Genomic DNA, 14,200 nt, shown 5'->3' on the forward strand with positions numbered 1-14,200 from the left:
TGTGTGTGTGTGTGTGTGTGTGTGTGTGTGTGTGTGTGTGTGTGTGTAGGTGCCTTGGTAGGCCAGAAGAGTGACTGTCAGATCCTCTGCAGCTGGGGTTATAGGCAGTTATGAGCTGCTCAGTGTAGATGGTGGGAAGCAAACCTGGACCCTCCTGGAAAAGCAATAATCCTTTGTAACCATTAGCCACTGCTTTGGGACCTTGACCTCTCTGTCTTTCCTTTTTCTGTTATGATCTTCATGTTCTTACTGCTCGTAGGTTGGGCGAGCTGCTTTGTGGCACTGTCTCATGAGGCGGGGTTAGTGAATATTGATTGACCCACCTTCTATTATAGGAGCAAGAGCAGCTGAAAAGGGTGTTGTAAAAGCCCACTGCAGATGTGAAAATGCAGGTAACTATGCTCAAAGCCTGTTTTAGACACCACAGGAATACACGAGAAGGCTGGGGATCGCATAGTTCAAACAGTACGGGAGATAGGAACCTCTCTTCTCTGTCGATATTAGTCAGAGGGTGAGAGGCCTTTCCATAGCCTTGAAGGAGGCCCCAGGACTTCCGCTGAGAAAGACAAAGCCTTCCACTGAGAACTATCCTCCTGAGCCCTCTCAGAGCTCTTTATGCTTTTATCGTTTTGCTCGAAAAGACAAAAATTTGAGGAGAGAAACAAGCAACCAAATATGCAAAGCCACAAGGCTGAGTATGTGAGCACATCCTCAAATATTTGCTGATTGACAAAGACAGGAAGATTACTAGTGGGTCTCAGAGCCAGGGTCCAAGGTTTCTAGGTGTAAGAGGTCTCAGCAGTGGCGGTGGGGAGCAGCGAGCCACTGGGACCTCCTGCAGAGGAGGAAACAAATGAGAAAGGGGGGGGATGTTTTATACCATGCTGGTGGGAATGTAAAATAGTCCAGCCAATACGGCAATCGGTATGGAGGTTCCTCCAAAACAAAACAAAACAAAAACAAGCAAAAAAAAAAACAACACAACAACAAAAATAAATCTACTGTAGCTATACCACTCCTTAATAATTACCAAAAAGATTTTTATGTCCATCCATCACATAGGCACTAACTAGAACATCAGTGTGTTCACTGAGGCTCTATTTACAGTAGCTAAGTTATGGAACCAACCTATGTTTCTTTAAAATGATTTTTTTTACATTTGTACTTTTTATTTTCTCTCTCTCTCTCTCTCTCTCTCTCTCTCTCTCTCTCTGTGTGTGTCTGTGTGTCTGTCTGTCTGTCTGTCTCTTCGTGGGTTCAAGTGTCAAAAAAAAGATCAAAGGCATTGTTACCTCGCCTGGATGCTAGGAACCAAATGTGGGTCCAGGTCCTGTGCAGTGTGTGCTCTAAACCACTGAGTTGCCGCTCCAGCACCTGGTGAAAAAGAAAAACACAGCTGTGTTTAAATATCATGGCTAGCTGCTGTTAAAAGATGCCTGAGGACCTAGGTTTCTAGGTTTGCTGTGTATCTTCTCTTCTTGTGACTTGGCTAATTAAGTGACCTTCTAGAAAGACAGGAAAGTAAGAGCCCTGTTGTGTGAGGTCTGTGTGACAAGGACCACCAAGGTTCCCCAGATTCTGCCTCAGACAGGACACTCACCCATGACTCTCAGATGTGCACAGGAATGAAGAAGCAGCCAGAGCAATTTTGATTTTACTTTAGAGTCTCCAGCCTTTGATGAGAGAGTCATGACATGACTTTGTGGGTGGGACACAGTGTGGGTGGAAGATGTTAAAGAAGGGCCCGAGGAAGCAATCGGGAAGGCACAGATGCTCTGTCTCCTTACGATCTTTCTACATGAAAGGAAGAAAGCATTGAAAGAACAGATAACCTGAAATCCAAAGTACTTTCTGTGCTTGCAGCGCATGACATGAAGATTTGGAGGAATGGAAACCAGGTTTTCTGTTATCCTGTTATCCTGGCACTTGAGAGGTGGAGGCAGTAGGATCAGATCAAGATCGTCTGAGCTACAGTGAGTCACAGGCTAGCCTGGGCCATTACCAAGCCAGCACATTACCAAGCTACTTGTGGACAGACAGAGCCTTGGAATGTCTTTGCCTCTAGCTACTACTTCCAGCTAACAGGCAAATAAGAATATAACATGCTAGGAAAATTAACACATTTATTGATTCTGATGTGATTTCATGAACAGTCCTAGAAAATCATATTTTCCCTGGGTATGGAGCAACATGCCTGCAGTCTCACTTCATAGAAGTGAATCCCTGTTTTGAGGCCAGACTGGTCTTTATCTTCAGAGCAGTCTTGGTCCTTTGTGATAGAGAATTGGGGATTGGAGGGAACTGGGTGACAGAAGAAAGGTGGGGTGTGTAGGCTAGAATAGTTTCCTGTTTGAGGAGAGGTCTCACTATGATGTGGAGACTGATCTAACTTCTGATAGCCAGTGATCTTAAGAATAATCATTTTAGGGCTGGAGAGATGGTTCAGTGGTTAAGAGCACTGACTGCTCTTCCAGAGGTCCTGAGTTCAATTCCCAGCAACCACATGGTGGCTCACAACCATCTGCAATAGGGTCTGATGCCCTTTTCTGGTGTGGCTGAAGACAGCAATGGTGACTAAATAAAAAAAATAATAAAGCCGGGCGGTGGTGGCATACGCCTTTAATCCCAGCACTTGGGAGGCAGAGGCAGGTGGATTTCTGAGTTCAAGAGTTCGAGGCTAGCCTGGTCTACAGAGTGAGTTCCAGGACAGCCAGGACTATACAGAGAAAACCTGTCTCAAAAAAACCAAAAAAAAAAAAAAAAAGAAGAAGAAGTTTTTCTTTAATATTTGTGCTTACTTGTATAAGTGTCTGTGCGTGTGTGTTTGTGCTCATTCATGTGCAATTGCTTCTGTGCATGGGGGAGGCCAGAAGAAGGCATCAGGTTTCCTCTGCCTATTGTTTTGAGGCATGGTCTCTCTCTCTCTCTCTCTCTCTCTCTCTCTCTCTCTCTCTCTCTCTCTCTCTGAAACCTTGGACTCATGTTTTCTCAGTTAGGATGAAAACCAGCAAACCCCAGTGATCCTCTTGTCCTGTCTCCACCAGACTAGATCTGGAATTACAGGTCCACACTGGAGCCTAGATCTGTTACACGAGTCCTGAGATTCTGTTCTTTGGGATTTCAAAGCAAGCTTTCATATTCAGTAAGCCATCTCCCTCTGGGCCTATAATAGTCTTGTTTGCTTTCTTGGTGTAGCCCAGGCTGTCCTGGAATTTCAATCTGTAGCCCAGACTGGCCTCAAACTCAAAGATTTGCCTGCCTCTGTCTCCCTAGTACTGGGAGTACCTGTTACTGTCCTTTTTAAAGAGTTTCAGTTTGTGAGAAAAAAGAAACTGATAGAGGGATAGGAGAGAAAGCATTCAGGAAAATGACTGATAATTATGTTTTCTCCTAGATGTACAGAATTACACAGGGATGGAGAGATGGCTCATCAGTATACCAATCTTGCAGAGGACCTGAGTTCAATTCCCAGCACTCATACCAAACAGTTCACCAAGTACCTGTAACTCCAGTTCTCAGGTATCTGATGTCCTCTTCTGGTCTTCTGAGGCAACTGTGCTCATTTGCACATCCCACTCCTATGTTCCCCCTATACCCTCCTTCTTATACACACACATGCTTAAAAAACAAATAACTAAAATAAATCTTTTAAAAAAGAGTCACTTGAATAGTCTTGAAGTTACTTTTGGTTGCACAGAAGGTGTCCCTCTGACTTACAAAGGTCTGTGGGATCATGAGCATCTGCTGCTTACCCAGGGCAAATATTCATGGAGCAGCCTGTATATGCAGTGCCAAGCAGATTCCAACAAAACAGACCGGGGGCCTTTCTGAAGCTTGGAAATATTAAATAAATAATTATTGAATTAAATAGCAGCGCAGTGCCACAGAAAGCGTTTAACTGAGACACAACTCACTCTTCACACTGCAAGGTCTCTGTTCACAATCTTGCTTTTTGGAGGGGGGCGGGGCAGGGTTTCTCTGTATAGCTCTGGCTGTCCTGGAACTCACTCTGTAGATCAGGCTGGCCCTGAACACAAAGATCCACCTGTTTCTGCCTCCTCAGTGCTGGGATTAAAGGCGTGCACCACCACTGCTGGGTTCTTTGTTCACAGTCTTATTTATTTATTTGTTTATTTCATGTATGTGAGAACACTGTTGCTCTCTTCAGACACACCAGACGAGGGCATTGGATCCCATGACAGATGGTTGTAAGCCACCATGTAGTTGCTGGGAATTGAACTCAGGACCATCTGGCAGAGCAGTCAGTGCTCTTAATCGCTGAGCCACCTCTCCAGCCCCTTGCTCACACTCTTAGTGAAGTACTTTCCCTTTTGATAGTGTACCCTATCAAAATCTTATTATACTGAAACACTCAAACGTCACCTTCAAGGTGCCACTTCAATTCAGATCTTCAATTTAGGTTATCCCATCTTTGCACATTGCTTGCAACATTATCATAATATGCAATTGATTCTGACAAACATTTACCTACTATGGAGGGACCAGCTGCTCCATTTTCTGATACTGAAGGGTTTTCTGGGATGCAAGATCTTTTGCTGGTTACAGTGGTAAAACCTGCACTGTTCCAGGCAGATGACAATGAGACGACTGTCACCCTAACCTATAGATAAGTTTGTCTTACCTTTAGAACCAGCATCTCATGGGGAAAGGAGCCTATACCTTCTCTCCATTCATGCAACGATTTGCAGAGAGGAATACCAGTAATAGTATTATACTTGAGCCTTTACAACATGCCAGGTCCCCTGCTTGGGTCCTTACAACAGCTAAATAAGACAGACCATTTCTACTTCTGCAGAGAGAGTGATGCTAAGCCAGTTAACCCAGGATTTCAAAGGATAGGATTGAAGAGAAGTCAACTATTATCTACTATGCTAAACTTCCTGATTATTCTTTTATTTCGTCCTCAAAAATTATCTAAGACTCCAAAAACTATTTGTGTGGATAAAGGTATTGCTAGTAAGTATTGGAAATTAAAGCCATGAATAGAAAAAAAAAACCATTATGGTTAAATGGCAACTATCATTAACATTAATTACACATCTTAAGTAAAAAAAATAACACTTTTCAAAGCCAAAATGATGTTATGAAAAAGAGTGGCATGTTGTTTGATATTCAGTTTAAACCACCTCCTAGAATACATTCCCTATCTACACATCCTCGGGAAAACTGTACCTCACATTGGTGAGAGAAAATGAAACTAATGTGTTAGTAGAATTACGAAATTGTTTTACCTTTAGGGACTTGTCTCCCCCCACTCCCTAACCCCCGGCTCTCACCCCCCACCCCCACCCCCACCCTCCAAAAAAAGTGTCGCGGAGAACCTCAGGAGCTTCAGTACTTAAGAGACGAGGCTGTACATCATGAAACAATAAATCGTGCACTCAAAACTTTTCAAAGCCTTGATGACAGGAATCAGAAGATGTTGATTTCCTTTGGTACGGGTGTTGTTGTTGTTTTAATAGGCTGTGTGTAGGAGAATACGGGGATATCAACCAACTCCCAGCAAGAAGACAGGACAACTGGCCTCTGCTCGGGCTCTTCCTGGGTAACTGACGCTGTGCTGAAATTTGACTACAATTCCCGGCAGAGCTCACGGCAGGGGGTGTGTCAGCAGCCGCGGGGTGCCCGGTTGGCTCGTTCTGATGACGAAATGAAAGAGGCGGTCCAGTTTGGGCAGGCCTGGTCCGTGGTTGGGGGAGGAAGCAGAAGAGGCGGGGTCTATCATTGGGGTATCCAATGAATTGCGGTCAAGTGAAAGGCAGGGGAACTGGGCGTGGCCGGATTTATTAGCCGGCTGTGTGGGGTTTACTAACCCGGGGAGTCTCAGGTTTTGGGGTGGGGGTGGAGGGTCACCTACTGGCACCCCACGGTCGGGCTAGCGAAATGGCGGCACGCTGGAGCAGCGAGAACGTGGTGGTGGAGTTTCGAGACTCACAGGTGAGATGTGCGTGAATGGTGCCGTCTGAGCATGCGCTTTCCGTGGTTTACACCCCCCCCACCCCACCCCCCGCCTTTTCTTCCTTCCCTTTGCTCAGGGTGGGAAGATGGACACGGTGCTCTCACCTGGAGCTGTCAGAGTCAGGATAGCCTAGGGAAGCTTTGATTACTGGTCAGGACAGTTAGGGCAGGCGTGTACGGCCTTTAGGGTTCCACACGGGCTTATGGTCTTGGGACACCGAGATGGCGATTGTAAATGCAGAAGGGATTCTTCCCTTGTTCAAGGTAGTGAGTTGGTGGAGGTGTCCACTTCTTGAGGTAGTCGACTGCACTTGGTGACTTCCGGAAAGTTGTGGAACTTCTCTGAGCCTCAGTTACTTGGACCAATCTCGCCTTGTACCATTTTGGGGGTGAATTTGTGAAATGCTGCTTTTCAGAGCATCTGTTTCAGCCTACTAAGTGGTTGCTAATGTGGAAAATACTCTGTCGTTGACAAAAATACGTGTATGCTTAGATTGGACACCCGTGTAGCCCATCCCTGACTTCACTCTCTACACATTAGTTTTCTTACCTGTAGAAGTGAGATTATTCTACTTACAGGATCGGCGTGAGAATTTTAGGAGGCCAGATGTTTAAGATGTGTGGTACGGTACATGGCAGGCTTCAAAAATTGTTAACATTGGGGGCCCACAAGATGGCTGGCAAAGGCATTGCTTGCTGCCTAGCCTGCCAACCTGAGTTCAATCCCCAGGACCCACATGCCAGTAAGAACCCACTCCCATACAGTGCCCTCTCGCCTCCATCACATGCTGTGGCACACGTACACACAATAAAAAAAAAAGAACAATAAAATAATAAAAACGATATATTTTTTAAAAATGTTAGCATTAAGCCCTTGAAATGTTTCAGGTATCAGCTCTTGCTAACAGGCCTGATGACTTGAGTTCCATCCCCAGGACCCACGTGGCAGAAGGACAGAGCCAACTCCCACAAGTTGTTCTTTGACCTCCACACATATTGTATGGCATGTGTGCCCACACTCACCTACACACAAAATAAATTAAAAAAAAACCTTAAAAATTAAAAAAGAGTTTTTATTGACTGAATATCTTAATTATTTTTTCCTTTCTTTAAATTAAAATAAAACATTATTATAGCAAGTGCATGATGTATGTGTGGGTGTGTAGAGATCAGAGGATAACACTTGGGAGTCTATACTCTTCTACTGTGGGACTTAAGCTTAGGTCAACAGCCGTATCTAGCAAGAATCTTTACACTATGGGCCATCTTGAAGGTACCTATTTAAAATTTTAGGTGTATGATGGTTTTGCCTGTTCTTACGTGAATCATTTGCATGTCTAATGACTACTGAGGCTAGGAAGAGGTACAGAATCTCCTGGAAGTAGAGTTACAAACAGTTGTAACCCTCCACGTGGATGCTGGAAATCGAACCTGATGTAACCTGAATTCTCTGGAAGAGAAGGAAGCAGTGCTCTTAACCGCCAGGCCGTCTCTTAGCCAGTACCCGCTCCCACCCCCATTTTTTTTTTTTTCCCCGAGACAGGGTTTCATATGTAACTTTGGCTGTCCTGGAACTCATTATGTAGACCAGGCAGGCCTCAGACTCAGAGAGATCCTCCTGCCTCTCTCCCCCCGAGACCAGGGGTTAGAGGCATGTGCTAGGACTCTTTTGAGACAGGATTTCATGTACCCCAGGCTGACTTTGAGCCTGGTGTGTAGCTGAGGAGACCTTGAACTTCTGATCCTCTTCCCTTGACCTCCTGAACACCGAGGTCATAGGTGTGCAGCACCACCACACGGTTTTAAGCAGCGTTCAGGGCTTCGTGCATACTACACAAGGGCAATACTAATTGAGCTACATCCCTGTGTTGTTTTTGTCTTTTTTCTGTATTGAGTCTTCCGTATGCCAGGCTTCATGCTGGGCAGTCTATCTATGTGTCCTTTTTCTACTTGATGAAAGAGCTGTGCAGGCTAAGTAACTATTGTCCTTTTCTACCAAAAGAGGAAGCTGATGTCTGTTTGGCTGATCTTGAGAGAGCTGTCAGGCCTCCTGTATGTGGTTAGTGGCACTGGGATTTGTACAGTCTCTGGCCCCAGAGCTCATTATGCGGCTTCATCTCTTAATTGCTCATATTGTGTCACATATAGGTCCATAATAAACTTCGTGTCTCCCTTTCCTGATACCTAGGACATTTCTTCTCAAGTTTTTTTTTTCATTTATTTAACAAATCATTATTGAGTATTTTCTTATAGTTTTGGTTGTAAGCCTAGCCTTTAATGGCTACATCATCCCTCCAGCCCTGAATACTTTCTGTGTGTCAGACTTTTATTCACCTGTTTATTTATTTATTCAATAAGGATTCATTTTTTCAGTTTCTGTGTTTTTATGTGTGTGGTGTGCAAGTACATGTGTATGCATGTTTTTGCATGTGTATACACATGTCTCTCAGGGTTTCTATTGCTGTGAAGAGACCATGACCATGACAAGTCTTGTTCCTTTTTTTTGGGGGGGGGGGGTTGGTCTTTTTTTTTTTCTTTCTTTTCTTTTTTTCCAGACAGGGTTTCTCTGTGTAGCCCTGGCTGTCCTGGAACTCACTCTGTAGTCCAGGCTGGCCTTGAACTCAGAAATCTACCTTCCTCCGCCTCCCAAGTGCTGGGATTAAAGACTGCGCCAACACTGCCTGGCGACCATGACAAGTCTTATAAAGGAAAATATTTAATTGAAAATTTTTCATCAGCTTGCAGTTCAGAGATTTAGTCCGTTACCAGCATGGCGGGAAACATGGCAGAATGCAGGCAGACATTGTGCTAGAGAAGGAGCTGAGAGTTCTACGTGCAGATCAACCAGCAGTAGTAAAAAGTATGTGGGCCACTAGGCAGGCTTGAGCTTCTGAGACTTCAAAGTCTGCTCCCACAGTGACACACTTCCTCCAACAAGGCCACATCTCCTAATAGTGCCACTCCCTTTCTGGGCTAAGCATTGAAACATATGAGGCTATGGGGCTGTTCCTCTTCAAGCCATATAACATGTGTGGGTGCACGTTCAGGTGGAGGCCCAAGGTTGATGTCAGGAATCATCCTGATTGCTTGTCCGCCTTGTTCATTGAGACAGGGTCTCTCAGTGAAGCCCAGAGCATGCCAATGTGGCTAGTCTTGGTAGCCAACCTGCCCTGAGGAATCCAGTTTCTTAGCCTTTCCAGGCAGGCTAGTATACCTACCCAATATTTATGTGGGTTTCTGGAGACCTGAACTTTGGTCCTCATGATTACAAGTGTGTGTTTTAACTATTGAGTTATTCCCCCAACCCCAGTCCCTTTTAAACATAAGGATTTATTGTGGTCTTACTAGTGCACACTGACCCAGGTATAGTGTCAATATCCAGTTACTTTACACTTAGGGAAATCTAGATTATAGTTAGTGGATAGCATGAGTCTTCTAAAATTCCATCCTATCTTTTGCCATGAGAGCTAACACAAGGAGCCACCCACCAGTCTGCTCTGTGGTACCTTCTGATAAGTAGTCCCCATGGAGAATTTGACTAGCAGCTCTTGGATTAAGGTATCTTGAAACACTTGGTGCTGTCAGCATTGTCAGTGTGAGGTCTGCTTTCCCCAGGGAGGTGCCAGACTCCTAGGGGAGAAGACAGATTGCAGTTACCCTTCTTGTTAATTGCTTTCACTAGGGATCAGGACAGAGATCACGTGTCCAAGCCTGCTAATTTGGACGATGCTAATCTATAAATCTTTTAATTCTCACAGAAACCCAGGCAGTCTCACCCCTATTTCTTTATAGAGATGTAACTGAAGAGACCTGCAGAGAGGGCGCTGACACCTGTATGGGAGTGCTATGAAGTCGGAGCAAATAATTAAGCCTAAACAGCAGTTGGCATAGCAGGAGCACAAAGTAAACTGGGTAATTTAACTGCCTTGTGGGAGTTTCTGTTTTTCCTTAAGATTTTCCTCTTTAGTTGAAAGGGTATATCTATAGTGTGAATTTGCCTGTTTTGTCTGACATTGACTGGCAAGAAGCAGAAACCTGTTTTATTAGCTTTGTACTACATAGAAAGAAAAAGAAAATACTTTGTGTTGCCTCTCTGAAGAAGGTGGCTGGAACAGTAAACTTCTCAAAATGTTCTATATTCATTCGTATTTTATAGTCTAGAAAGTAATTTCAGCAGTCTGTGGTGGTTTGAATGAGAATGGTTCTCATAGATTCATATATTTGAATGCTTGGCCCCCAGTTGGTGGAGCTGTTTGGGAAGGATTAGGAGGTGTGCCCTTGTTGGAGGAGATGTGTCTCTGGGGGCCAGCCTAGTAGTTTCAAAAGCCACAGAGCCTTCAGAGTCACTTTGGTCTCACAACCACAAAGGATGGTGAATGAGGCCACTAGAAGGGCAAGCAAGCCAAGTTCCCCTGACAGAGTTACAGCTCCCGCTGCAGGGAGGAGTCTCAGAAATGACTTGCAGTCTGGCCTTTTGCTCCTGTATGCGATGAGTCTCATTGGTTTAGTCTGTATATTATATATAAATTAGTCATCGATTTGTGGTGAATCTGGGAATACACACACTTCCAATGCAATAGCAACAGGCATCAAGCAGTTAAAGTACATTGGCCACTGTGCTAAGTGCTCTGCACAGATACCTTCATTTAACCCTCCCAGCTATTCTACAGGGGAATGGCGAGACCTCGCACATACACGTGCGTTTTTGTATGATATGAGTGTGGGTATCTCTATGTGTATGTGTACATATGCATAGTGAAGCCAGACATCAGCCTTGGGCTTTTTGGTCCTTAGGAACCATTCACCTGTCTTTACCTCCTTTGCTCTGGGATTATAACCATGTGCTACAATAATAATAATAATAATAATAGAACCAGAGGATTCAGGTTTGATTTCCAACATCATATGACAGCTTACAAATGTCTATAGCTACACTTCCAGAGGAGCCAATAACTTCTGGCTTCCTTCGGTACTGGGCACACATGTAGTACACAGACATATAGGCAAATACACACAAAATAATAAAAAAAAATTTTGTGTGTGTGAGTGAGAGAGAGAGAAAGGGAGAGAGAGAGGGAGAGGGAGAGAGAAAGAAAGAAAGAGGGAAAGGGAAGGAGAGAGAGAGAGAAAGAGAGAGAGAGAATGATAGTGTGCACATGTGCTTGTTTGCACATGCTTATAGGTGCCTGCAGAGGCCAGAAGAGGGTATCAAATTTCCTGGATCTAGAGAGTTCCAGGAGGTTGTGAGCCATCTGGGAACTGAACTCAGGTCCCCTGGAGGCAGCAAACTCTCTAATACCGAGCTCCAGCCCCCAAGCACCTGGCTCTGTATATGTGGGTGCTGAGAATCACACTCTGATCCTGGTGCCCTTGGCAAGCTGCTCACAATTGCCTGTAACTCCAGCTCCAGGAAATGCACAGTCAGTCTTTGGTTTCCACGTACCTGTGCACATATACATACTCTCCACCAAGAGCCACAGAATTAAAAGTAAAATAAATCTTTAGGGAACAAGTTTGAAGTGACTTGTTAAGATGTGAATAGTAAGTCTATAATACCAGATGCTGGGAGGTAGAGGCAGGACAATCAGGAGTTCAAGGTCATCTTCCCACACAGCAAGTTCGAGAGCAGCTTGAGTTACAGGAGACCCTATCTCCAAAAGCAAAGCAAAACCCCAACAACAAAAAACAAAAACCTGAAACCAACACAACAAAACAGTAAATTAGGTCACGGTGGTAAACCACATCACAGCAGATGTGAATTTCTTGCTTTGTTAAAAGTTGAAATAACAATGCCATAACAGTAATGAAAAATACAATCTAGCACAGAAGTCAAAGGTTTGGAGTGCTGTGCCAGGATCCAGGTGATGCCATCTGTGGGCCAGGTGACGTTGGCTAACTTACTACCTTTCTAACCGTCAGCTCTTCGTCTGTAAAGCAAGGCAAACACTAGGTATCAAGGGCTCTCTAGAGCACCCTCAGGATGATGAGTAGGTCGAAGACTGCAAAGCAAAAATCAAAGCTCAAAGGGAGTAGAGGCTGGAGAAAAGGAGCCCCAGACTCACCAGCGACTTTTAGTGGTGGAGGAGCATAGGACACCATTCTCCCAGTGTCAGTGCCTGAAGTGTTGTTTGGAGCCTGGTTGGTTAAGGACTACAGCATGTACCAAGAGTACAGACCTCCTTTAGGAGAAAAGCATGCTCAAGTGTGGCCACAGGAGCTACTGTTAGCAGCTGGTGTGAACACTTCCAAAATCCAGGTTCTCAGACAGCAGCCCAGCTCTGCGATTACAAGGAAGCCTTCAGCAGGCTAGCCTCAGGTCTCACCACTGCCCTGGCACACTTCATTTGTAGACTAGCTGGGAGAGTTAAATGAAGGTATTGTGCAGAGCACTTAGCACAGTGGCCAACATACTTTAACTGCTGGATGCCTGTTGTTGTTGCATTGGAAGTTTGACCTAAGGACACAACAAATGGGCTTCACAGAATAGACTTTGAGAGCTGAGAAGACGTTTAGGTGATGTCTCATCTGCCCTTGTATTTTATACATTGGAACCCGAGTCCTAAAAGGATGAGGCCATTTCCCCAATGACACTCTCTGTGTGGCATTTGAGTTTGCAGGGAGGGGAGATGCTCCTGTATTAAAGAGGGAGGTTTCCCAGACAACACCCCTCTTGCTGTATAAATAATTTGTAGTCCATGTTAGACAATGATGGTTCAAAGACAGCTTTGGTGGCAGTGTCTGTCCCTCTAATTTATATAGAGATAGGATCTTATGTGACATGGTCTGATTCTTGTTAATATCAGTGGGTTTCAGCTTGTGGCTTTAGGCTGTGAGATCTGATTATGCATTCATTAGGGTTGATGCCCGGTCTGGAGACAAACTGGCATCAGAAGAAAAGACCCGGCTCTGAATTGCACTGATTGGAAGGATAAGCAGACAACACACTTTTCCTTTCTGCCTTCCTCCTTCTGTCAAGTTTACGTGGCCTAGTCTGGCCTTGGACTTACCATTTAGTTGAAGGTGACTTTGAAAAGGTGACTTTGAACTCCTGATTTCCTTTGCCTCCACCTCCCAAGTGGTGAGCTTAGAGGAATGTATTGTCATGCCCAGCCCAAGATCAGTTTTCTAACAGAACCATTTGTATTTGTGCTAATATTTAGCTGCAAGTCCAAAATGGACTTGTAATACAATCTGTCCTGGCATTTGGCTACTATTAAGTACATAATTACCTGTTAATCTTTTTAAAAATAAAAATATTACAAAAAATTAAAGCATGAGGGTTTTTTGTTTGTTTTTGTTTTGGCAAGTTTTCACTATTTAGCCTTGGCTGGTTTGGAATTTATTATGTAGATCAAGTGACCTTGAACCCCCAGAGTTCTTCCTATCTCTGCATCCCAAGGCTGGGATTTACCTCCCAAGGCTGGGATTATAAGTGTATACCCATACCCAGCTTCACGAGCTTTCCTTGTTAACAGGTCTCTGAGCTGTAGGTAATTAACTGTCAGTTCACCTGTTTAAAGCGAACATCTGAATGAGTTTTAGTATATGTCTGTCACCACCATCATTTCTAGAACATACCCTCACCCTGACTTGAATTAGGTTTTTTTGTTTTTTGTTTGTTTGTTTTGAGTAGGATTTCTCTGTGTAGCCCTGGCTGTCCTGGAAGTCATTCTGTAAATCGGACTGGCCTCAAACTCACAGAGCTCCTCCTGCCTCTGCCTGCGTCCTGGGTGCTAGGATTAAAGGCGTGTGCCATCACCTCCCAGCTCGTTCCTCTTTATAGTCGAGTAATAGTCCACTAGTTATGTAGTGTTCCTTTCTTTTTATAAGTGAGTAACAGTCCATTGTTGTTGTACAGCATCTTATTATCCACCCATCAATTGTTGGGCATCTGAGTTGTTTCCACTTTGGGGGTATGATGAGTGATGTTGCTGTGAAGACTGATGTACAAGTTGTTGTGTAGCATAAGCATTTAAGACCATTTTTAATACCAAATTTGCCTTTAATACCAAATAGTCACTAAATTAATATGTTAATGAATACTGTGTGCTAGGCATTGTACTAGCAAATTGATTTTTACCCTCAAGAAAATTGCAGTCTAATGGAGAAAATATACTAATAACTAAATACCATTATAATATCTCAAGTGCAGAGGAAACAGAATCCTGGGTCCCATGGAAACACAGACGAAGCTAATTCACACTGGGTGTGATGGGATGGT

General features: G+C 44.2%; 1 protein-coding gene across 1 annotated transcript in view; it reads left to right on the forward strand.

Annotated features, from left to right (window-relative positions):
* The first annotated feature begins 5,854 nt into the window (after window positions 1–5,854).
* Wdr59 (WD repeat domain 59) overlaps window positions 5,855–14,200 on the forward strand; it is a 69,572-nt gene continuing 61,226 nt past the window's right edge. Inside the window, exon 1 of the mRNA XM_028768573.1 lies at window positions 5,855–5,958. Within this exon, the coding sequence (XP_028624406.1) occupies window positions 5,905–5,958 (54 nt within the window). The 5' untranslated portion in view covers window positions 5,855–5,904. The remainder of the gene's footprint in view (window positions 5,959–14,200) is intronic.

This window comes from Grammomys surdaster, unplaced genomic scaffold, assembly GCF_004785775.1.
Source record: "Grammomys surdaster isolate TR1022 unplaced genomic scaffold, NIH_TR_1.0 187, whole genome shotgun sequence".
NCBI lineage: Eukaryota > Metazoa > Chordata > Mammalia > Rodentia > Muridae > Grammomys > Grammomys surdaster.